Below are 18222 nucleotides of genomic sequence, written 5' to 3'. Positions count from 1 at the left end.
ATTTTAGGTGCATATCAAGATAGCTTAGAGTGTTTTTAGTCAAATAAATGAACATTGAATCAATTTTTTTTTTTTTTTTTCATTTTCAGATTGTTTTCCTAGTCAAAAAATGGCACCTAGAGCAAAAGATCCTGCTTGGGCATATGTTGAAATGGTTGATGATGAGATGTGTTGCAAGTTTTGCCATAGGAAAATTAAGTCAGGTCCTGGGGGGATTAATAGGCTGAAACAACACTTGGCAGGGATTAAAGGCAATATTACTGCATGTAAATCTAATGAAATTGGGGAGATTAGAAAGAATTTGTTGGAAAGCTTTGAAAAATTTAATGCAGAAAAGACTAGGCAAAAAGAGATACAGGCTGAAATTGGGAGGAAGAGGGAGATACAAAGAATGATGGCTGCCAACCCCCACTATGAGTTTGAGGGTTCTTCCTCTATCCCTCAAACTGATGCATCAAACCCTTTCCGTTATGTTCCTCCCTCTTTTGCTTCTGTTCAAGATAAGGGAAAGGGTAGAATGAAGGGTGATGGGACTATCAAAAGTTTTTTCACTCACTCAGGCTCCTCTCCATCAGATGCACATGGTCCTGAAGTTAGTAAAGGTCTTGCTCAGCCCACTTTAGATGACCATTGGAAGAAAGAATTGAGGGAGACTGCTTGTGACTACATAGCTAGATGGTGGTATGATGCTGATATCCCCTTTAATGCTGCTCGTTCACCATATTATGAGCCTATGTTTGAGGCCATACATGCTGCTGGAAAAGGCTTCAAAGGACCTACTATGCAAGAGCTAAGGGGGTTTCGTTTGCAGAAAGAAATTACATCAATTAATGAGTATTTGCAAGATTTCAAGGAATCATGGGCAAGAACAGGGTGTACCATCATGTCAGATGGATGGACTGATCAAAGAAACCGTACCATCATAAACTTTCTTGTCTTCTGCCCACAGGGAACCATGTTTTTAAAATCAGTTGATGCATCTGATAAGGTAAAAGATGGCCACTTGTTGTTTCAGCTATTGGATGAGGTTATTCAGGATGTGGGGGTGGCTAATGTTGTTCAAATCATCACAGACAATGCCTCTAACTATGTTCTTGCTGGTAGACTGTTAGAGGAAAAACACAAGACCATCTTTTGGACCCCATGCGCTGCACATTGCATAGACCTCATGCTTGAGGATATTGGAAAATTAGATTGGGTCAGAAACACTGTAGATAATGCCAAAAGCATAACAAAATTTATCTACAATCATACACTGGTTTTGAGTCTCATGAGGAAACACACTGGAGGCAAGGATATTATTAGGCCTGCCATCACTAGATTTGCTACACATTTTTTGACATTGCAATCTATGCTTTCCCAACATAGAAACTTGCAAAAAATGTTTTCCAGTGATGATTGGAATCAAAGCAGTTGGTCTAACAAACCAGAAGGCAGAGAATTGAAAAGGAAAGTCCATGAGGAAACTTTTTGGAGAAAGGCAGCAGAGATTGTGAAGGTTGCTGAGCCACTAGTTAAGGTGTTGCGGTTGGTGGATGGGGAAAGGTTGGCTATGGGCTTCATTTATGAGGCTATGGATCAAGCAAAGGAGCAAATAAAGACAGCATACAAGGATAGAGTGGCAAAGTATGGGCCCATTTGGGCAATCATTGATGAAAGATGGAACAATCAACTCCATCGCCCTATACATGCAGCTGGGTATTTTTTGAACCCACGGTATCATTATAAAGCTAAGGAGTCAGGAGCTTTGAGGGGGGAGGTCAGAGATGGACTGGTTGATTGCATTGAGCGCATGGTCCCATCGGAGTCTGATCAGCTGCTGATACATCAGCAGGTCACATCCTTCAGCAATGCAACAGGTACCTTTGGGAAGAACCTAGCAAAGATTGCAAGAGAAGCAGATGAGCCAGGTAAACAAAAATTTCAATTTTCAATTTCTTAATGGTTTTACTTTTTTTATTAAAGTTTGTTAAATCATTTATAATTTGAAAGTTAGATATAATTTGTAATTTTGTTGAGCTTCAGCCTTCATCTAACTCATAATTCATTACACTCCTATGTTTTTTGCAGCACAATGGTGGGAGGCCTTTGGTGGCCAGTGCCCTGAATTGCAAAGGTTTGCAATTCGTATTTTGAGTCAAACTTGCAGTGCATCTGGGTGTGAGCGCAATTGGTCTGTCTTTGAGAGGATTCACACAAAGAAGAGAAACCGTTTGGAGCAAAAACGGTTGAATGATCTAGTTTTTGTCCAATACAACCTTCGGCTCAGACGGAACCAATTGCTGAACAAAAGACCTGATTCAGATCCCATTGTGTTGGAAGACATTGATCCAACATCAGATTGGGTAGTGGAGAGTCGTCTACCAGAGTTTGATCCTGATGAGGATCTTGATGAAATTGATGTTGGAGATCCACTGCAGCGTGTTCAGTTGAATGCAGATCCCAATCCACCAGCCTCAGTCTCACAGCCAGCTAGTATGACTCCAGTTGTAGGTGCTTCCTCTGCTCAGCCACGACAGAAGCGCAGCCGCATTTGTACTCTATCTCAGCTTGCATCTGCTGCACAGCCTAGTGGTACTGGCACCACTTCTACAGTTGCAGTTAGAGACGATGATGATGAGGAGGAGCCATGGGGCCCCTTGTCTGACTCTGATGATGATGATCCAGAGATTGGTCGAGATGATCTTGGCTCCTCTGGCAGTAGCTACTAGCCTCCTTGGTTATTTGTATTTTGTTTTGACTCTTGAGTCTTTGATCATGTATGACAGACTACAGTTGACTATGTATTTACTATTGCCATTGGGTACCACCGTACCATTTTGATATAATGGATTGGTTCATGAGCCTACTTTGATCATATGTTGTCTTCCATGTATATTATAATGTTGTGTGTTTGGAAACTTGAATGAAAATCTTTAAAATTATGTTTAAAATATTTAAAATTATGTTTTTTTATAAAAAAATAAATATTTAATGTATTTTTTACAACGACCGAGTCATTGAAATTGAGCCGGCCTAGTCATTACCGAGTCCGAATCCGAGTCCGAGTCGATCCTCGGCTGAGTCCGAATCCGAGTCTGAGTTGTAAAACATTGCCCGAAACATGGGAAGAACATAAATAATAAGATCTACTCAAAAGAGTAGTCCACTGGTACCATGCACGTGCATCTAGCCATCCAAGAGAAAGGTGAACCCTCGATCTCGCTGGTGCCTCGCTCGCTTGAGATGGAAGTTGACTGCGGTAGCTCTTCTATGTGGATGTGTAGTAGGTGGATCTTTGTTCCTCTCGATCTGTCCTGCGGGGTTTGTTGTCCATGTGGCTAATTGGTTGCCATCTTGATTGTTGTCTTGCTGGGTGATGTGGGTGATGATATGTTGAAGTTTTAACCCACGATGGATTTTTCTTTACTTCACCTTGCTGTGGTGCCTGTTGTGGTGTCTTCTTTTTCAATATGACTTCAACCACTGAACCGTCCTCAGATGTATCAGCACCTGTAACCTTTTCTGCTTCAGCCTCTGTTTGTGTTTGATTGTCGACCATCAACTGCTCATCATCTGATATGTCAGTCCCTGTAACATCTTGTGCGTCAACCTCCGTGGATTCTCCCTGTTTATGGATGGAAATATCCTGTAATGTAATTTTCTTCTTTTTATACCATAGCTTCAGGAATTTCTTCTGCACATTAATATTGATAGTACCCACAGATTCCATCCAAGGATATCCCAAAACAACATCGATATTATCCATCTCTGAAGCATAAAAATCACCATGAAACACATACTTATCCATAGAAAGCTTCAAATCCTTATAGATTTGAACATCCTTATCATCAACCTGTGTATTTTCAATTTGTTTTGCTGGGACTTGCAATTTCTTTGTCAAGTTGATATTTATGAGATTTTGCTTGCAACTCGGATTTATATACACAATGATTTTCTCCTTCTGAATCAATCCATGAACCTGCAATAAGGAGACACCCGTAGCAATTAAACCCTTATGTGTCTCATTCTCCTTTTTTCTAGCCCGAGACCATTTGTCTAAAAGGACTTTTTCAAATTCTGCATCTGAGAGTTTGGTCAACTGTTTGATATCAAGTGAGAAATACCATTTGTAAGCCTCATCTTTGAAACCATACCACACTGAATCCCTCCAATATTTTGCCATTGCTGACTTTTTTCGTTTTATGTATTCTTCAATAGTAAGACCATTATCTTTCCCTGTAAAATAATAATTCTCCATGAGATAAATTCACTTACTTGGCGAAAATTTGTAATTGTCACAGTTTCGTCAATATTGCTCAGAATCTCTATTATAACCTGTTTTTGGAAATGGAACAACCATTCTGCATCTGCCCATGTGATAGAAATCCTGATTCAGACACTGGAATTTCAGATCCGCGCTGCTACTCTCCCGCCGTCACCCAAAATTTCTGAAAAAAGAGCTGATTTTAAATCAGCGATATCTCCCTCATCCGGACTCCGATTCGACTGATTTTTTTTTTGAAATCAGGTGTTTTCTCTCAAAGATTCCAGATCTACAATTAGATTTTGCAGATCTGGTGCCAAGAGGTCTAGATCTGCGCCGCAAATTCGCTGCCCCGAAAAATTGTCTGCAACCCTACTGATTTTTAAATCAGCGATATCTTCTTCATCCGGACTCCGATTCAACTGATTTTTTTTTTGAATTTGGGTATTTTTTCACAAGGAATACAGATCTGCAATTAGATTCTGCAAATCTTGCACCAAAACGTACAGATCTGATCTGCAAATTCGCCACCCAAAAAATCCCTGCAAAAAATAAAAAAAAATTCTCCACGGTTTGCCCAAGAAAGTGCTCTGATACCACTTGTTGTAGATCTAACCCAGAATATTATAGATCAGATACAAAAATATAAGATAATGCAAAGAAACCCAGAAATAATATGAAAAGATTCTTTATTGATCAAACCCTTAAGGTAGGGCAACACCATACATTCACTCCTTAAGGAAGGAGAACACTCCACAAGCCATATGCCTATTCATACAATAATACCTCTCTTCATATCCTTCCATGTGGAGTCTCTAGCCTCTATATAGACCTCATACATACAATACCATGCATCATTACCATGGTTCCCTCATACCATCAACTAATACCATGGGCCCATTACATTATTATTAACTACTTGTGGTCCCTTACATGACATGGGTTAACCACCTTATTTATTACTATGGCCCATCCCATTATTACATTATTACCTTGGGTACCTCCCTTGGTACCCCATATTATCCCCCCTAGGTATATAACATGACAACTGTTTGATCTCTTCTTGGCGAAGAGCTGCCCACAATTCTTCCCATCCTGGAAGATTTGCTCTACCCTAAATGCTTTGGACAAATGTCTCCCACTCCTTGGAGACTGTGTTTAGGGCGGTCTTCACCATTAACTCTTGATCCGGCGTGGCCCCTATGGAAGTCAGTTGGTCCCGAATCTCCTGCAACCTGCTGAGGAAGTGATCTATCTGCTCCCCCTTCTACATCTAATACGACCGCAATTGATTCTCCAGTAGCATCTTCCTCTGCACGGAAGTGCCTTGATACAATGTCGTCAAGGTATCCCACATTTCCTTTGCCGTATTCTTCTCGAAAATATGCTGAACTACATGATCCTTGACCCCATCAAGGATTATGCACTTTGCCTTGGCCATTGCATCCTCATACTTTTCGTTATCAGCTGGGTCGACTGGGATAGCCACGGTTCTCAAGGCGAAGGCCTTGATGCGATGTCTATCTAGAACAGATAGGATCCTGGCCTTCCAGATGACAAAGTTGGATGCTCCGTCCAACCTATCTTGATCCCTCAGTTCGTTCATTGCCATCTCTGCTCTTCTTTTCGACTCCTCTGAGTCTCTACTTCCCTTCTGGAAGTTCTCTCTTCGACTCTCTCTGAGTCTCTACTTCCCTTCTGGAAGTTCTCTTCTAGACTCCCTCTGAGTCTCGATTTCCCTCCTAGAAATCCTTCTGCCAATAGTCGAATCGCACCTCTTCGATCCCCTTTGCTCCTGCAACACTGATCTGGATTTCTTGGCTAGAAATCTGCCTAGGTAGCGACTCCCTCTACCTTGGTTCTATCCCATTAGGTACTGTTCTGCTTCGACAGCAACAACACCCCACCAGCTTCACACTCCACAATCTGCCCATAGCTTCCTATGCCCCAACAACTAAAGAAACGGAGCCTCTTGGCTTTGCGCAATTCTGGCAGTGGCTGAATCGCTCCTCTGGCCAACTGCGTCACTCCTACTTGGCTGAGCAGGATGATGTGGCTCTTCGTGAGCGTCTTTTACATTTCACTGCTTCTGCGCTGACCCTTTCTCTGGCTCGGAATGATGACGCGGCCCTCTGTGTCACTCCCTCTCTGCTGTTTTCTGCTTAGGAACAACTTCTGTCTTTCGGGATAGCTGTTTTTGCTGCAAATTTTCTGATTTAGCCGGTTCCTTTAGCTCTCGTGTGATCTGCAATCCTTTGATACCATGTTGAAATTTTTAAGTCTAACCCGTTAGAAATTTTCCTGCAGTATCTGGCTTATTTCACCTACTTGTTTAATTACTGAACAAGTTATTGAACCATATAAACACTAAAATAAACACAATGCAGTCTCAACATCTCTATAGATCATCAACTGAAAGAAATAGACAAACATACAAGGGACACCGTTATTTTTGGACAATCGTCCCCGGAAAAACTCAACTTGGGAAAACTAGTGTAGCAGTTCTGAGGGTTTTATTATTAAGCAACTTTTTCTTGAGTACAATTGGGTGCCAAACTGGCTCACTTGACATAGAAATCAATCTGGCAGTAATACCTCTCTTCGGAAGCAGATATTCAAAAAGTCTGCTCCACAAAAACTCTCCAATGTCTGAAACTCTCTACGTTAGCCCTCCTGGCCTCTGCGTCAGTCTGAAACCCTTTGTGTCAGCCCTCTGATGCTCTGTGCAGGCTCTCTGGCCCTCTGCGTCACTTCTGCAGCGTCTACGTCACTCACGTAGGCCCTCTGGCCCTTTGCGCAGTCACTCTGGCCCTCTGCGTAGCTTCTGTTGGCTCTGCGTCTGCCTCTCTGCCTCTGCGTTGGTCTTCCGACACTATCTCTACCTCTCTGCTATGCACTCACTGCCCCTCGCTGCAACTCTGATCACTGGTTCGATTTCTCTTAGCAAACCCTGCTCTAGAAAATCGAACTGACTGATCAACTTGGTGTATCTCCAACTGACCCTCAAGCCTCCTCTTATACTTTTTCTGTTGAGTTTTCAACAGTCGAGATTAAATATCTAATCAACAACTAAGATTAGATTTGGCTTGATCCATGTCATTTAGAACCTTCTAACCCAGTTTTAGATTAATAACCATTAGTATTCTTATTTTCCTAAGTTTAGACCAATGTTGCACGAAGCGGGGATGAAACGGGGACGTTTTTTGGAAGCGTGGACGCAAAAGCGTCATTTTCCAAAAATCTAGGAAGCGAAGCATCTGCTATATATATATATATATTTTTTTTTTTGCATTTATACTCAAAACAAACATCCCAAATACCAAATTAGTTGTGGAAGACATGAAAACATCCATATTTTTGCATAAATCAAGATAGATATAGCATCCATTGTACATTAATGATTAATTATTCGAGCATCAACCATTTAGATGCATCAACCATCTAGAATCTAGATTCTTCTCCTCTTGTCTAGTCTTTGCCTCTACCTCGATTGTCTAGGGATATTAGTCAACATTGCCTAATTTTGATTAAACTACCTAATCCAAGACTTAAAATATGGTAGAAAAAGCTTAACATGCTTGATTGATGATTTGGACTTGATTGAAAGGTGATTTTTTGCTAAGGGTGTGACAAAGGAGTTCAACAATTAACACCACCAACACTAGGGTACATATAGGGATTGGTGCTCTTGATTAAATGCTAATCACATACCTTCATGATTGATATAATCTAATGAAATGCCAAAATCTCATTGATCCTGAATTCCTGAAAACTATTAAGTCTGCTGAATTTTGAATAGGATATGAAATTCTATTTTCTCCATATGAAGTCCATTGATGCTGGAACCACTCTAAAACATCCTGAGTCATTTCATTGTAATGTTAAAAATTTAAGTAAAAGTGACATTCATGGTAAAAGGATGAAAATGAAAAATAAAGGAGAATGTAACTTTTACTTTAAGAATTTAACATTACCATGAGGGATGAATGGCTGCTTTATTCTCTTCATTCCTCAACCCTAACCCAAGGTGGACCCATCCCCAACAAGCAAACTCACCAAAAAATAAAAATAAAAATAAAAACTGATTTTTTAGGCTGGGCGGCTCACTTTTCCGAAGTGCGTACGGAATCATACGGGAACCATACGATTGGGCCTCCGAAGCACCATACGAAATGCGCTTCGGAGATTCTGAAATGCGTTTCGGAAGGACGCTTCTGAAATTTCCAAGAAGCATCCTTCCAAAATTTCCAGGAAGCGTCATTATCAGTTTTTGGAACCGCGTTTTGGGAGGCGCTTCCTGGACACATCTGTACAGACCGCGTTTCGAGGGTTAGATCCGGGGGGGGGGACGTTTCCTGCAATATTTGTTTAGACTTAGGAACCCATTAAAAATATTAATTATTTTAATATCTCTCTCTTTGTGTATAATTTCCTTAAACCCTTTCTGGGTCTTGGAGATCTCTTGTGCTTTAGCCTCTCCACCAATTTTCATGGCTAGAGCACATCCGATGCTACCCTAAATCAATAGGAAGATATGCTACAAAGATTCTGAAGAGATTCAGAATGCAGGGTTGTCGACCCATGGCTACACCTATGATCACCAAATGGAAGAAAATAGATGCATCAGGAGACAAGGAGGTAGATCCCACCTTGTATAGACAACTCATTGGGTCACTCATGTATCTAGTCAACACTAGGCTAGACATTTGCTTTGCTGTCAACACCCTTAGTCAGTTCATGGTGGAACCGAAAATGGTGCATTGGGCAGCAGCTAGGCACATTCTTAGGTAAGTGTGTGGAATAGTCGAATATGGGTTGAAATACTCCCGAGTAGATGACATCAGATTGGATGCATTCACAGATGCAGATTGGGCAGGTAGTTCAGTAGACTGGAAAAGTACCTCTGGGTACTGCTTCAGTGTTGGATCAGGAATGATCTCTTGGTGTAGCAAGAAACAGAAGTCAGTAGCTCTGAGCTTAGTAGAAGCTGAATATATGGCAGCAAGCACAACTATGTGTGAAGCTATATGGCTTAGAAAATTGCTTGTGAGTTTGTTCAGAAAAAGGATGGAGGTGACTAGGATTTACTGCAATAATCAAAGTTGTATCAAACTCTCTGGGAATCCAATATTTCATGATCGATCAAAACATATTGATATTAGACGTCACTTTATCAGAGACTGTGTTCAGCATGGGGCAATACAGCTACAATATGTCCCCATAGGAGATCAAGTAGCAAAGGTACTCACAAAGGATCTAGGAAGAGCTAGGTTCATTCAGTTCAGAGAGCAGATGGGTATGGTAAAGAATCCGTTTCAGTAGCAGAAACAGGTGATTTCTCAGTTACAGTGATAGGAAATGAGAGGGAGTTGCAGTACAAATGCAATATTGGCAGTGGTAGGGTTAGCAGCAGTACAAATGCAACATTTGCGCAGTAGTTGGTGGGTAGTGATGTCAGATATCAGTAGCGCAGAGGGAGATGTTACAAAACATGGTGATGCTTCGGCAAGTTGCATTGCTAGAGCACATTCCTTGCTAAGAGGGAGTGTTGATTTCTGGTAGCATCAGATGTGCTCTAAGTCTCAAATTTTGCAAGGAGGCTTAGACACATGTATTCCACAATACCCAGAAATCGTTTTGGGAAATTCCACTTGGAGACAGTTTTATTAAAATAATTAATTATTTTTAATGAGTGCCTAAGTCTAAACTTAGGAAATTAAAATAATTAAAGGGTATTAATCTAACTGTGGGTGAAACTTCTAGAAGAAGACGAGGATCAAGTCAATATGATCTGAGCCATTGATTAGAATCTAATCTGGACCGTTGAATACTCAGCTGGAGGATTATAAAAAAGATTTCGATGGGCATTGGAAAACACACCAGGCAAATACTCAGTTACCCAAGTAAAACCGATTTCCTCACTGGTTGAAGTTCGACAAGAGGAAATCTATTCAGAGGGAGAGTTGTAGGTGAGGAGGAGGGAGGGTATCAGCAGCAGTCGAGAGGCAAGAGTAGAAGAAGCAGAGTAGAGAAGAGACAACGCATAAGTTGTGACACAGAGGGATGGCGCAAAAGCTGAGATGCTAGGACTACATAGTCCCTACGAAGAAGCTGACGCAGTGAGTGACAAAGGGGGCAACAGGTCCTCTCCTAGATCAGAATCTCGCCAAGGAGTGTGAAAAAGTTTTCTGCGAGGCATCTTGTACATGAGATTTTTGCTGAAGATTAATAAAGAAACCCTCATCTACTGCACTGATTTTCCCACACTGGGTTTTTCCGGGGACGATTGTCCAAAAATAACTGTCATTGTGATTATCCTTGTGCTAGTATTTTTCTTTGCATTTACTTTCCGCAGTATTTTAATTGTGAAGGCTGCAGTAGAATTTATTTCGATATTTGCTGTAGAAACACTGTGAATAACTTATTTCTGAATTAATAAGTAGAAGAAATAATATCAGTCACTGCAGTTGGATTTCTATTTTGAAATTTTCACATGCCCACCAAGCTACTACACAACTTTGATTCATCTGCCACTCTGTAGTTGAACCACCCTGCATTTGCACTACTGCTGACACTGCACTGTACACCTTGTACTGCTGCCAACTCTGCATTGCGCTGCAACTGATCTCATGCTGCTGTTGCTACAACTATTGCAACGACAAAAATCTGACTCAACTGTGTCCTATGAGCTACAAATGCATCCCAAGAATTTGACTGCTACTAGTCTCTGCACTGCCCATTGAGAATGTCGGCACTGCAATTGTTTTGCGCCCCTCAGTGTCTGACTACAACTAGTACTGCAATTATCCCTCATGAACTAACTGCGCCATCTGACACTGATCTACCTGCTACTGAATATTGCGAGCCTTTGTAGCAAGGGTATTGATCCATGAGGAAACACCTGTCATATGCTATCCTCCTTGGACCCTGCCCAAAATTTTTGCAACTCTGGTGACTAAAGTTCAATGTCACCCCACTTCTCTTCTGGAGGTATAGTTGCATACAATGTGAATTCATCCTCCAACCTGGAAGACAAATTGTCGATCTTTTCCGAAGCTGTTGCCTTCTCATGCTTCTCCTTCTTGTCCTTCTTTCTTTTCGGACACTAGGTATTGTAGTGACCAAATTCAACACATTTGAAGCACTTGATCTTTGACAGATCCTTCTTCTTTTCTCCTCCCTATGAGCCTTGTCCCTGACTGGGACCTTTCTTTGCCTTTCCCTTCGATGCAAGGGCTACATTCTCCTCCTCCTTCACACTCTTCGATCCTTTGTTGTTGCCACTGAGATTACTCTTGACTAGAGCAAGTCTCATCTCCTTCTACGTGAAATCTTCCTACAATTGTTCCTAACTTGGCAGCTGATCTCGTCCAGTGATACCTTGGACCAAAGTAGCCCATTCCTCGATGAAACCGTTGATAGTTACACACACCAGTTCGTTGTCTTGAGGTGTCTCTCCAACTGCGACAAGCTCATTCCGAGCATCCTGAATCCTGGTGAGGTAGGGAGTAATTCCTTCCTACATCCTAGTGGTTCTCAACTTCTCCTTTAGGAACATCTTTCGATTCTTGGAAAGATTCTGGTAGAGTGATGCGAGAGCAACCCACATTTCTCTGGCTGTATTCTTCGCTGCTAAGTGTGAGACTATATGATCCTGAACGCCATCAAGGATCAACCGCTTTGCCTTGGCCATCTCTTTATTGTAATTCTCTCGCTACTGCGGGTCTATTGGCATGGCTACAACTCTCTTTGCATATGTTTTTAGAACATGCTCATCTAGCAAGAAAGTCATCCTGGCTTTCCATATACAATAATTCGAGGCTTCATCTAGCCTATCCTGATCTCAGAGTCTTGCTGAGGCCATTTTCTACAAAACTTGCAACTTGGAAAATAAACAGGAATCTCCTCCTTTCTTGCTCGGCTGCTTGCTCAGCTACTCTGCACTCACTCTTGGAATGTGCAGTTTTGTTAGCTGCTACTGCCCCCTGCAACTAGAAATCAAGGATTTCCTCCATAAAACTGAATCTAGAAACCCTCTGAGAAAAATCTCTTTGTGTGTGCTATTTCTCTTTCACCTGGCATTGATTCTTCTTCTGCAATCACTGCTGCAAAATTACTGCGCCCAAATGTTTTCCACGAATTCTTTGTTCTTCTCACCGAAACTTCTTCTTGGCTACACCACTTCCTGCTAGACCTGCTTTTGAACAAATCAAACTCTTCCTGCCACCTGCAATTGTAAAACCAAACCCATGTCTAGTGATTTAAACTACCTAGCCAACCGTGACGCAGACCCAGAAGAAATTTGCTCAAACTCCCTTTGAACTGCGAAATTTCTCCCTCTTCGTCTTTGAGCCTCTGATCTATCAAACTCACTCTGGTTCCATGTGAAATATTAATCTATCGCAGCAACTGGAAATTATTCTTCTAATTGATTAAAATTAAGTGCAATTTATTTGCTATGACAAACAATGAATAAAGTCAAAACTGCAATGTTCCCTATAAAAACGTTGTGAAAAATAAAAATGTTGGAACTGAGAAATATAGAGCACACACACAAAAATTTGACACAATTATTTTTGGAAAAATGTCTTTGGAAAAACCCAATGCGGGAAAACTGGTGTAGTAGATGAGGGTTTTATTATTATTATGCAACAATGAAATAATCTAAGTATAATCTATGTATGCCCACCTGGCTATCTAATTAGCAAATATCTGACAAAAATACTAGAGAGAAAATTCCCTCTCCACAAGTAATCCTAACACTAGCTACCTCAAACATGTCGTCCAAACCCTTGCGTAGGCCTTCTACACTGCCTTTGCGTAGACCCTCACATTTGTGGCTCAATTCAACCTTTGATCAAGCTATCCTGCCTATCTCTACTGCTGGAAGTGACTCTCCGGCCCTCTGATTTTCTTGGCCTCTAGAAGCTGAATTGACCTCCCTCTCAGCTAAATCGACTACTCACTTAAGCAGATGGGATTCTTCAAGAGTGACGCAGATCCAAACCTTTACTATTTGATGGTAGAGGGTGAGCCACTCATTCTAGTTTTGTATGTGGATGATATTTTTTTGACAAGATCATCAGGGCTCATAGAGGATTGCAAGAGGAACCTAGTAGTAGAATTTGACATGAAGGATTTGGGGTTGATGCACTATTTCCTAGGATTGGAAGTGTGGCAGAAGGATGGGGAGATCTTCCTTGGGCAAGGAAGATACGCTATAGATATTCTGAAGAGGTTCAGGATGCAGGATTACAGACCCATGTCTACACCCATGATCACCAACTGGAAGAAGATAGATGCATCAGATGACAAGGATGTCGACCCCACCTTGTATAGACAACTTATTAGGTCTCTCATGTATTTGGTCAACACTAGGCCAGATATCTGCTTTGCAGTCAATACCCTTAGTTAGTTCATGGTAGAGCCGAAGAGGGTACATTGGGCAGCAGCGAGGCATATTTTGAGGTATGTTCGTGACATAGTCGAGTATGGATTGAGATATACTCGAGGGGATGATGTCAGACTTTGTGGGTACACAGATGCAGATTGGGCAGGCAGTTTAGTGGACAGGAAAAGTACCTCTGGGCACTGCTTTAGTGTTGAATCAACGATGGCTTTTGTTGATTTTTGTAGCATCAGATGTGTTCTAGCCACGAAATTTGGTGGAGAGGCTAAGATACGTGTATTCTCCAAAACCCAGAAATTGTTTTTGGAAATTCCACCTAGAGATGACTTAATTAAAATAATTAATCTTTTTTTAATGGTGCCTAAGTCTAAACTTAGGAAAACTGATTAATTAAAGGGTATTAATTAAGTCATGGTGGGAATCTTCTAGAAGAAGACATGGATCGAGTTCTAGTTAATCTTAGCCATCGATTATGTTTTAATCTTGGTCGTTCACGTCTCAACGAGAGATTATGAGAAGAAATTCAACGGGGTTTGGAGAACGCACTTAGAGCCACCATAAGTTTGATTTTGCTGGGAAATCGATATCCAGAGCAGCAGTTGTGAGTTGCTGGAGGTGATTCAGTAAAGTTGAAGCAATGAGAGGGGCAAGGATAGTAAGACTGGAAGGAAGTTTCTCCAGTTTGGTGAGTGCATAGCAGAGAGGTAGTGAGTGCCACAGAGAGGCAGTGCAGAGCTTCAGAGGGAGATCCGTATTTTGTTGAGGAGAAGTCGAAATTCAGTGCCAGAAGCCAGAGTGGGAGCTCGGAGGCCAGGAGGATCGATTTTCCAAATAGCAGTTGATCAGTTAGCGAGAGAGACGTTGGTCCGAGTTGTGGGACGCAGATCTGCGTAGGCTGATGCAAAGGCAGCAAGGGGCAGCTCATCTTGAGCCAAGGTCAGTGTCGGATCACTGGTGGGAGTGAGATTTTTCTCACTAGATCTCCTGTCAGTTATTTCTCTATATGGAAAGCTAGATTTGAGCTTCCATAGATTTGTACTTAGATTTACTACTGCATAATAATAAAACCCTCAGTTGCTGCACCGGTTTTCCCAAGTTGGGTTTTTCCGGGGACATTGGTCCAAAAATAACTGTGTATTATTATGTGTGTGCATCTATTCTTCCAATGTTTTTATTTCTTTTGCAGTATTATATTTTTGAAGGCTACAGTATATTGGTTTCGATATTCACTGTGGAATGCAGTAAATAATTTGTTTAAGTTATTTAACAGATAGAAGAAACTTAATCAATTGCCATAGTAGGATTCGAGGTTTCTGAATGTTCACATGGTATCAGAGGACAAATCGTAAGCCGGAGAGCTCAGAGCAGAAAGGAAGAAGGAGGTTCGAATTTCTGCCTTGGCAGCAGTTTGAAACCCTAGAGGCAGCGCAGTCCTTGGGCCAAGGAGGTTGAGTTTTGAGGAAAGATCGATTTCTCTGAGTGAGTCGACAGAGAAATTTGATTTTCCAGATCAAATCTTTCCAGAGGCAGAAGGGAGCAACATATTTTTCCTTGCAGAGCAGATCTTCAGCTGGGACGCAGTTATTTTGTAGTAGTTGCTGGCAGAATAGCATCAGAAGGAGAGAAGAGCACACACTGAGGGAATTCCTTTCTCAGAGGACTTCTAGCCAAGAAGTTCGAATTTTCCTAGCAAAGCAGTAGTAGTTGTGTGCAGAGCTTCTCACTCCAGAGAGAATTGTGAATAGTTGGGCAGCAGCTGCGCGGAGGAGAAGAGGAGGAATTTGACTTTTTTGCAGAGATGGCCACAGATGGGCATGATCCATGGAAGAGCAACAAATTAGATCCAGTTGCTGCATATTTCTCACATGGATCAGTATCCTTGCTACGGGAGCCCAACAGAATCAGTAGCAGGAGGATCACAGTGTCAGTAGACGTAGCTAGTCATTCAAATGATAGTTGCATAGCTAGTTGCAGTCAGTTTTCGGAAGACAGTTGCAGAACTAGTTGCAGTGACACAGGCAGAGTGAATTTCCCAGTTGCAGTATGCAGGTGCAGTCCCATTTAGGAGATTCCCTTCGCAGAACTTCGTAGTCCAGTTTCTAGTGCAGGAGGACTGTGTGAGTTGCCAGGAGGGAGTAGAGAGATTTCCCATAGGGAGATCGAGACTCAAAGGGAGTCTAGTTTCAAAGGGAGCAGCCCTATGGAAGCTAGTACTTCTGGATCTGGGGAGATCAAACTCATTATTGCAGTAGTTGCAGCAACAATGTAGAAGCATCAACGAAGCAATAGCAACCACAATATGGGTAGATCATATTTCGCCATGTTGGCAGCCATACCTCCAGGAGTGAGGTGGGGTGATTTGGTTTTGTAGCCCCAGAGAGCTACATGACGGGAAAAATTCTTGAGGAGATCCACCTCATGAATCAATACCTTGTTATGGGATCCCATAGTATGCAGTACTAGGATCGATCAGTGGCAGTTGGTGCTGTCAGGTGCCAGAGTGACAGATGCATTAGCTAGTAACATGTCAGACACTGGGTAGAGTAGAGCACCGTTGGTAGCAGTGCATTTGGTACAGCGCAAAGGCTTCAGTGATAGCGCAGAGTCTAGCAGCAGTCATGACTCAAGTGACAGATGCATCATACTGACCACAGTTGGTTCAGTTTTTTGGATGCTTTTTCATTGCAGTTGTTGCAGTTGTAGCAGCAATAGATGGAAACAAAGTTGCAGTGCAAATGTAGTGTTGGTATCAGTGTAGGGCTAGCGGCAACACAGATGCATCATTTACAGAGTTGTGCAGTAGTTGGTGGGAAGTAGCAGGCAGGCATCAGTAGCGTAACATGAGGTGGTGCAGAGACAAGGTGTTGCTTCAGTGGGTTGCAACGCTAGAACAAATTCCTCGCTAAGAGGGAGTGTTGATTTTTGTAGCATCGGATGTGTTCTAGCCACAAAATTTGGTGGAGAGGCTAGAATATATGTATTCTCCAAAACCCAAAAATCGTTTCTGGAAATTCCACCTAGAGACGACTTAATTGAAATGATTAATCTTTATTAATGGTGCCTAAGTCTAAACTTAGGAAAACTGATTAATTAAAGGGTATTAATTAAGTCATGGTGAGAATCTTCTAGAAGAAGACATGGATCGAGTTCTAGTTAATCTTAGCCATCGATTATGTTTTAATCTTGGTCGTTGGTGTCTCAACGAGAGATTATAAGAATAAATTCAACGGGAGTTGGAGAACGCACTTAGAGCCACCAGAAATTCAATTTTGCTGGGAAAACGATTTCCAAAGTAGCAGTTGTGAGTTACCGGAGGTGATTCAGTAAATTCAAAGCAGTAAGAGAGGGGCAGGGATAGTAAGACCGAAAGGAAGTTTCTCTAGTTTGGTGAGTGCATAGCAGAGAGGCAGTGAATGCCACAGAGGCAGCGCAAAGATTTAGAGGAAGATCTGTATTTTGTTGAAGAGAAGTCGAAATTCAGTGCCAAGAAGCTGGAGTGGGAGCCTGGATGCCAGGGGGATCGATTTTCCAGATAGTAGTTGATCAGTAAGTGAGAGAGACGCTGGTCCGAATTGTGGGACACAAATCTGCGTAGGTTGACACAAAGGCAACAAGGGGCAGCTCAGCGTGAGCCAAGGTCAGTGTCGAATCACCGGTGGGAGTGAGATTTGTCTCACTAGATCTCTTGTCAGTTATTTCTCTGTATGTAAAGCTAGACTTGAGCTTCCATAGATTTGTTCTCAGATTTACTATTGCATAATAATAAAACCCTCAGCTGCTGCACCGATTTTTCCAAGTTGGGTTTTTCCGGGGACATTGGTTGAAAAATAACTGTGTATTATTGTGTGTGTGTGTATCTATTCTTCCAGTGTTTTTATTTCTTCCACAATATTATATTTGTGAAGGCTGCAGTGTATTAGTTTCGATATTTACCATAGAATGCAGTAAATAATTTGTTCAAGTTATTTAACAAATAGAAGAAACTTAATCAGTTGTTGTAGTAGGATTTGGGGTTTCCGAATGTTCACAGTTTCTTGGTGTAGCAGGAAGCAGATGTCAGTAGCACTGAGCTCTACAGAAGCAGAGTATATGGCAGCCAGCACAACTACGTGCGAAGCTATATGGCTTCGGAAGCTGCTACTAAGCTTGTTCAGGCAGAAGATGGAGGCGACCAATGTCTATTGTGATAATTAGAGTTGCATAAAGCTCTCTGAGAATCCAGTGTTTCATGACAGGTCGAAGCACATCGATATTCGGTGTCACTCCATCAGAGGTTGTGTACAACTTGGAGTAGTCTAGCTACAGTATATTCCCATAGAAGAGCAGGTTGCAGATATACTCACTAAAGCTCTAGGGAGAGCTAAGTTCGTCTATTTTAGAGAATAGATGGGTATGGTGGAGAACCTGTTCCAATAGTAGGGACATGCTATTCTAGATGCTTTTCAGTGGCAGATGTTGAAGTTGCAGCAACAACAGATGAAGAGGGAGTTGCAGTGCAGATGCAGTGTTGGTAGTAGTTCAGTAGGGTTAGCAGCAACATAGATGCAACACATATCAAAGTTGCGCA

General features: G+C 41.8%; 2 protein-coding genes across 4 annotated transcripts in view; both read left to right on the top strand.

Annotated features, from left to right (window-relative positions):
• The window catches only part of LOC149147194 (sodium-dependent phosphate transport protein 1, chloroplastic-like), a 374349-nt gene that overhangs the window by 251093 nt on the left and 105034 nt on the right, over positions 1-18222 (top strand). The gene's annotated exons all lie outside the window — the stretch shown is intronic.
• On the top strand, positions 734-2921 carry LOC149147195 (uncharacterized). Its single transcript, XM_089439006.1, has 2 exons — positions 734-1910; positions 2071-2921. Exons 1-2 carry the CDS (start codon positions 734-736, stop codon positions 2709-2711), a joined length of 1818 nt encoding a protein of 605 aa, XP_089295132.1. The 3' UTR covers positions 2712-2921.

This window comes from Pinus tabuliformis, chromosome 9, assembly GCF_031772625.1.
Source record: "Pinus tabuliformis cultivar Carrire ecotype Pingquan chromosome 9, CPIR1, whole genome shotgun sequence".
NCBI lineage: Eukaryota > Viridiplantae > Streptophyta > Pinopsida > Pinales > Pinaceae > Pinus > Pinus tabuliformis.
The sequence above is the reverse complement of the archived record's forward strand: the minus strand, read 5'-3'. Positions and strand labels throughout refer to the sequence as shown.

Coding starts and splice junctions, on each gene's coding strand:
- LOC149147195 (XM_089439006.1), top strand. CDS start 734: ATGTTTGAGGCCATACATGCTGCTGGAAAAGGCTTCAAAGGACCTACT. Junction 1,911..2,070: donor AAGAGAAGCAGATGAGCCAG/GTAAACAAAAAT, acceptor TGTTTTTTGCAG/CACAATGGTGGGAGGCCTTT.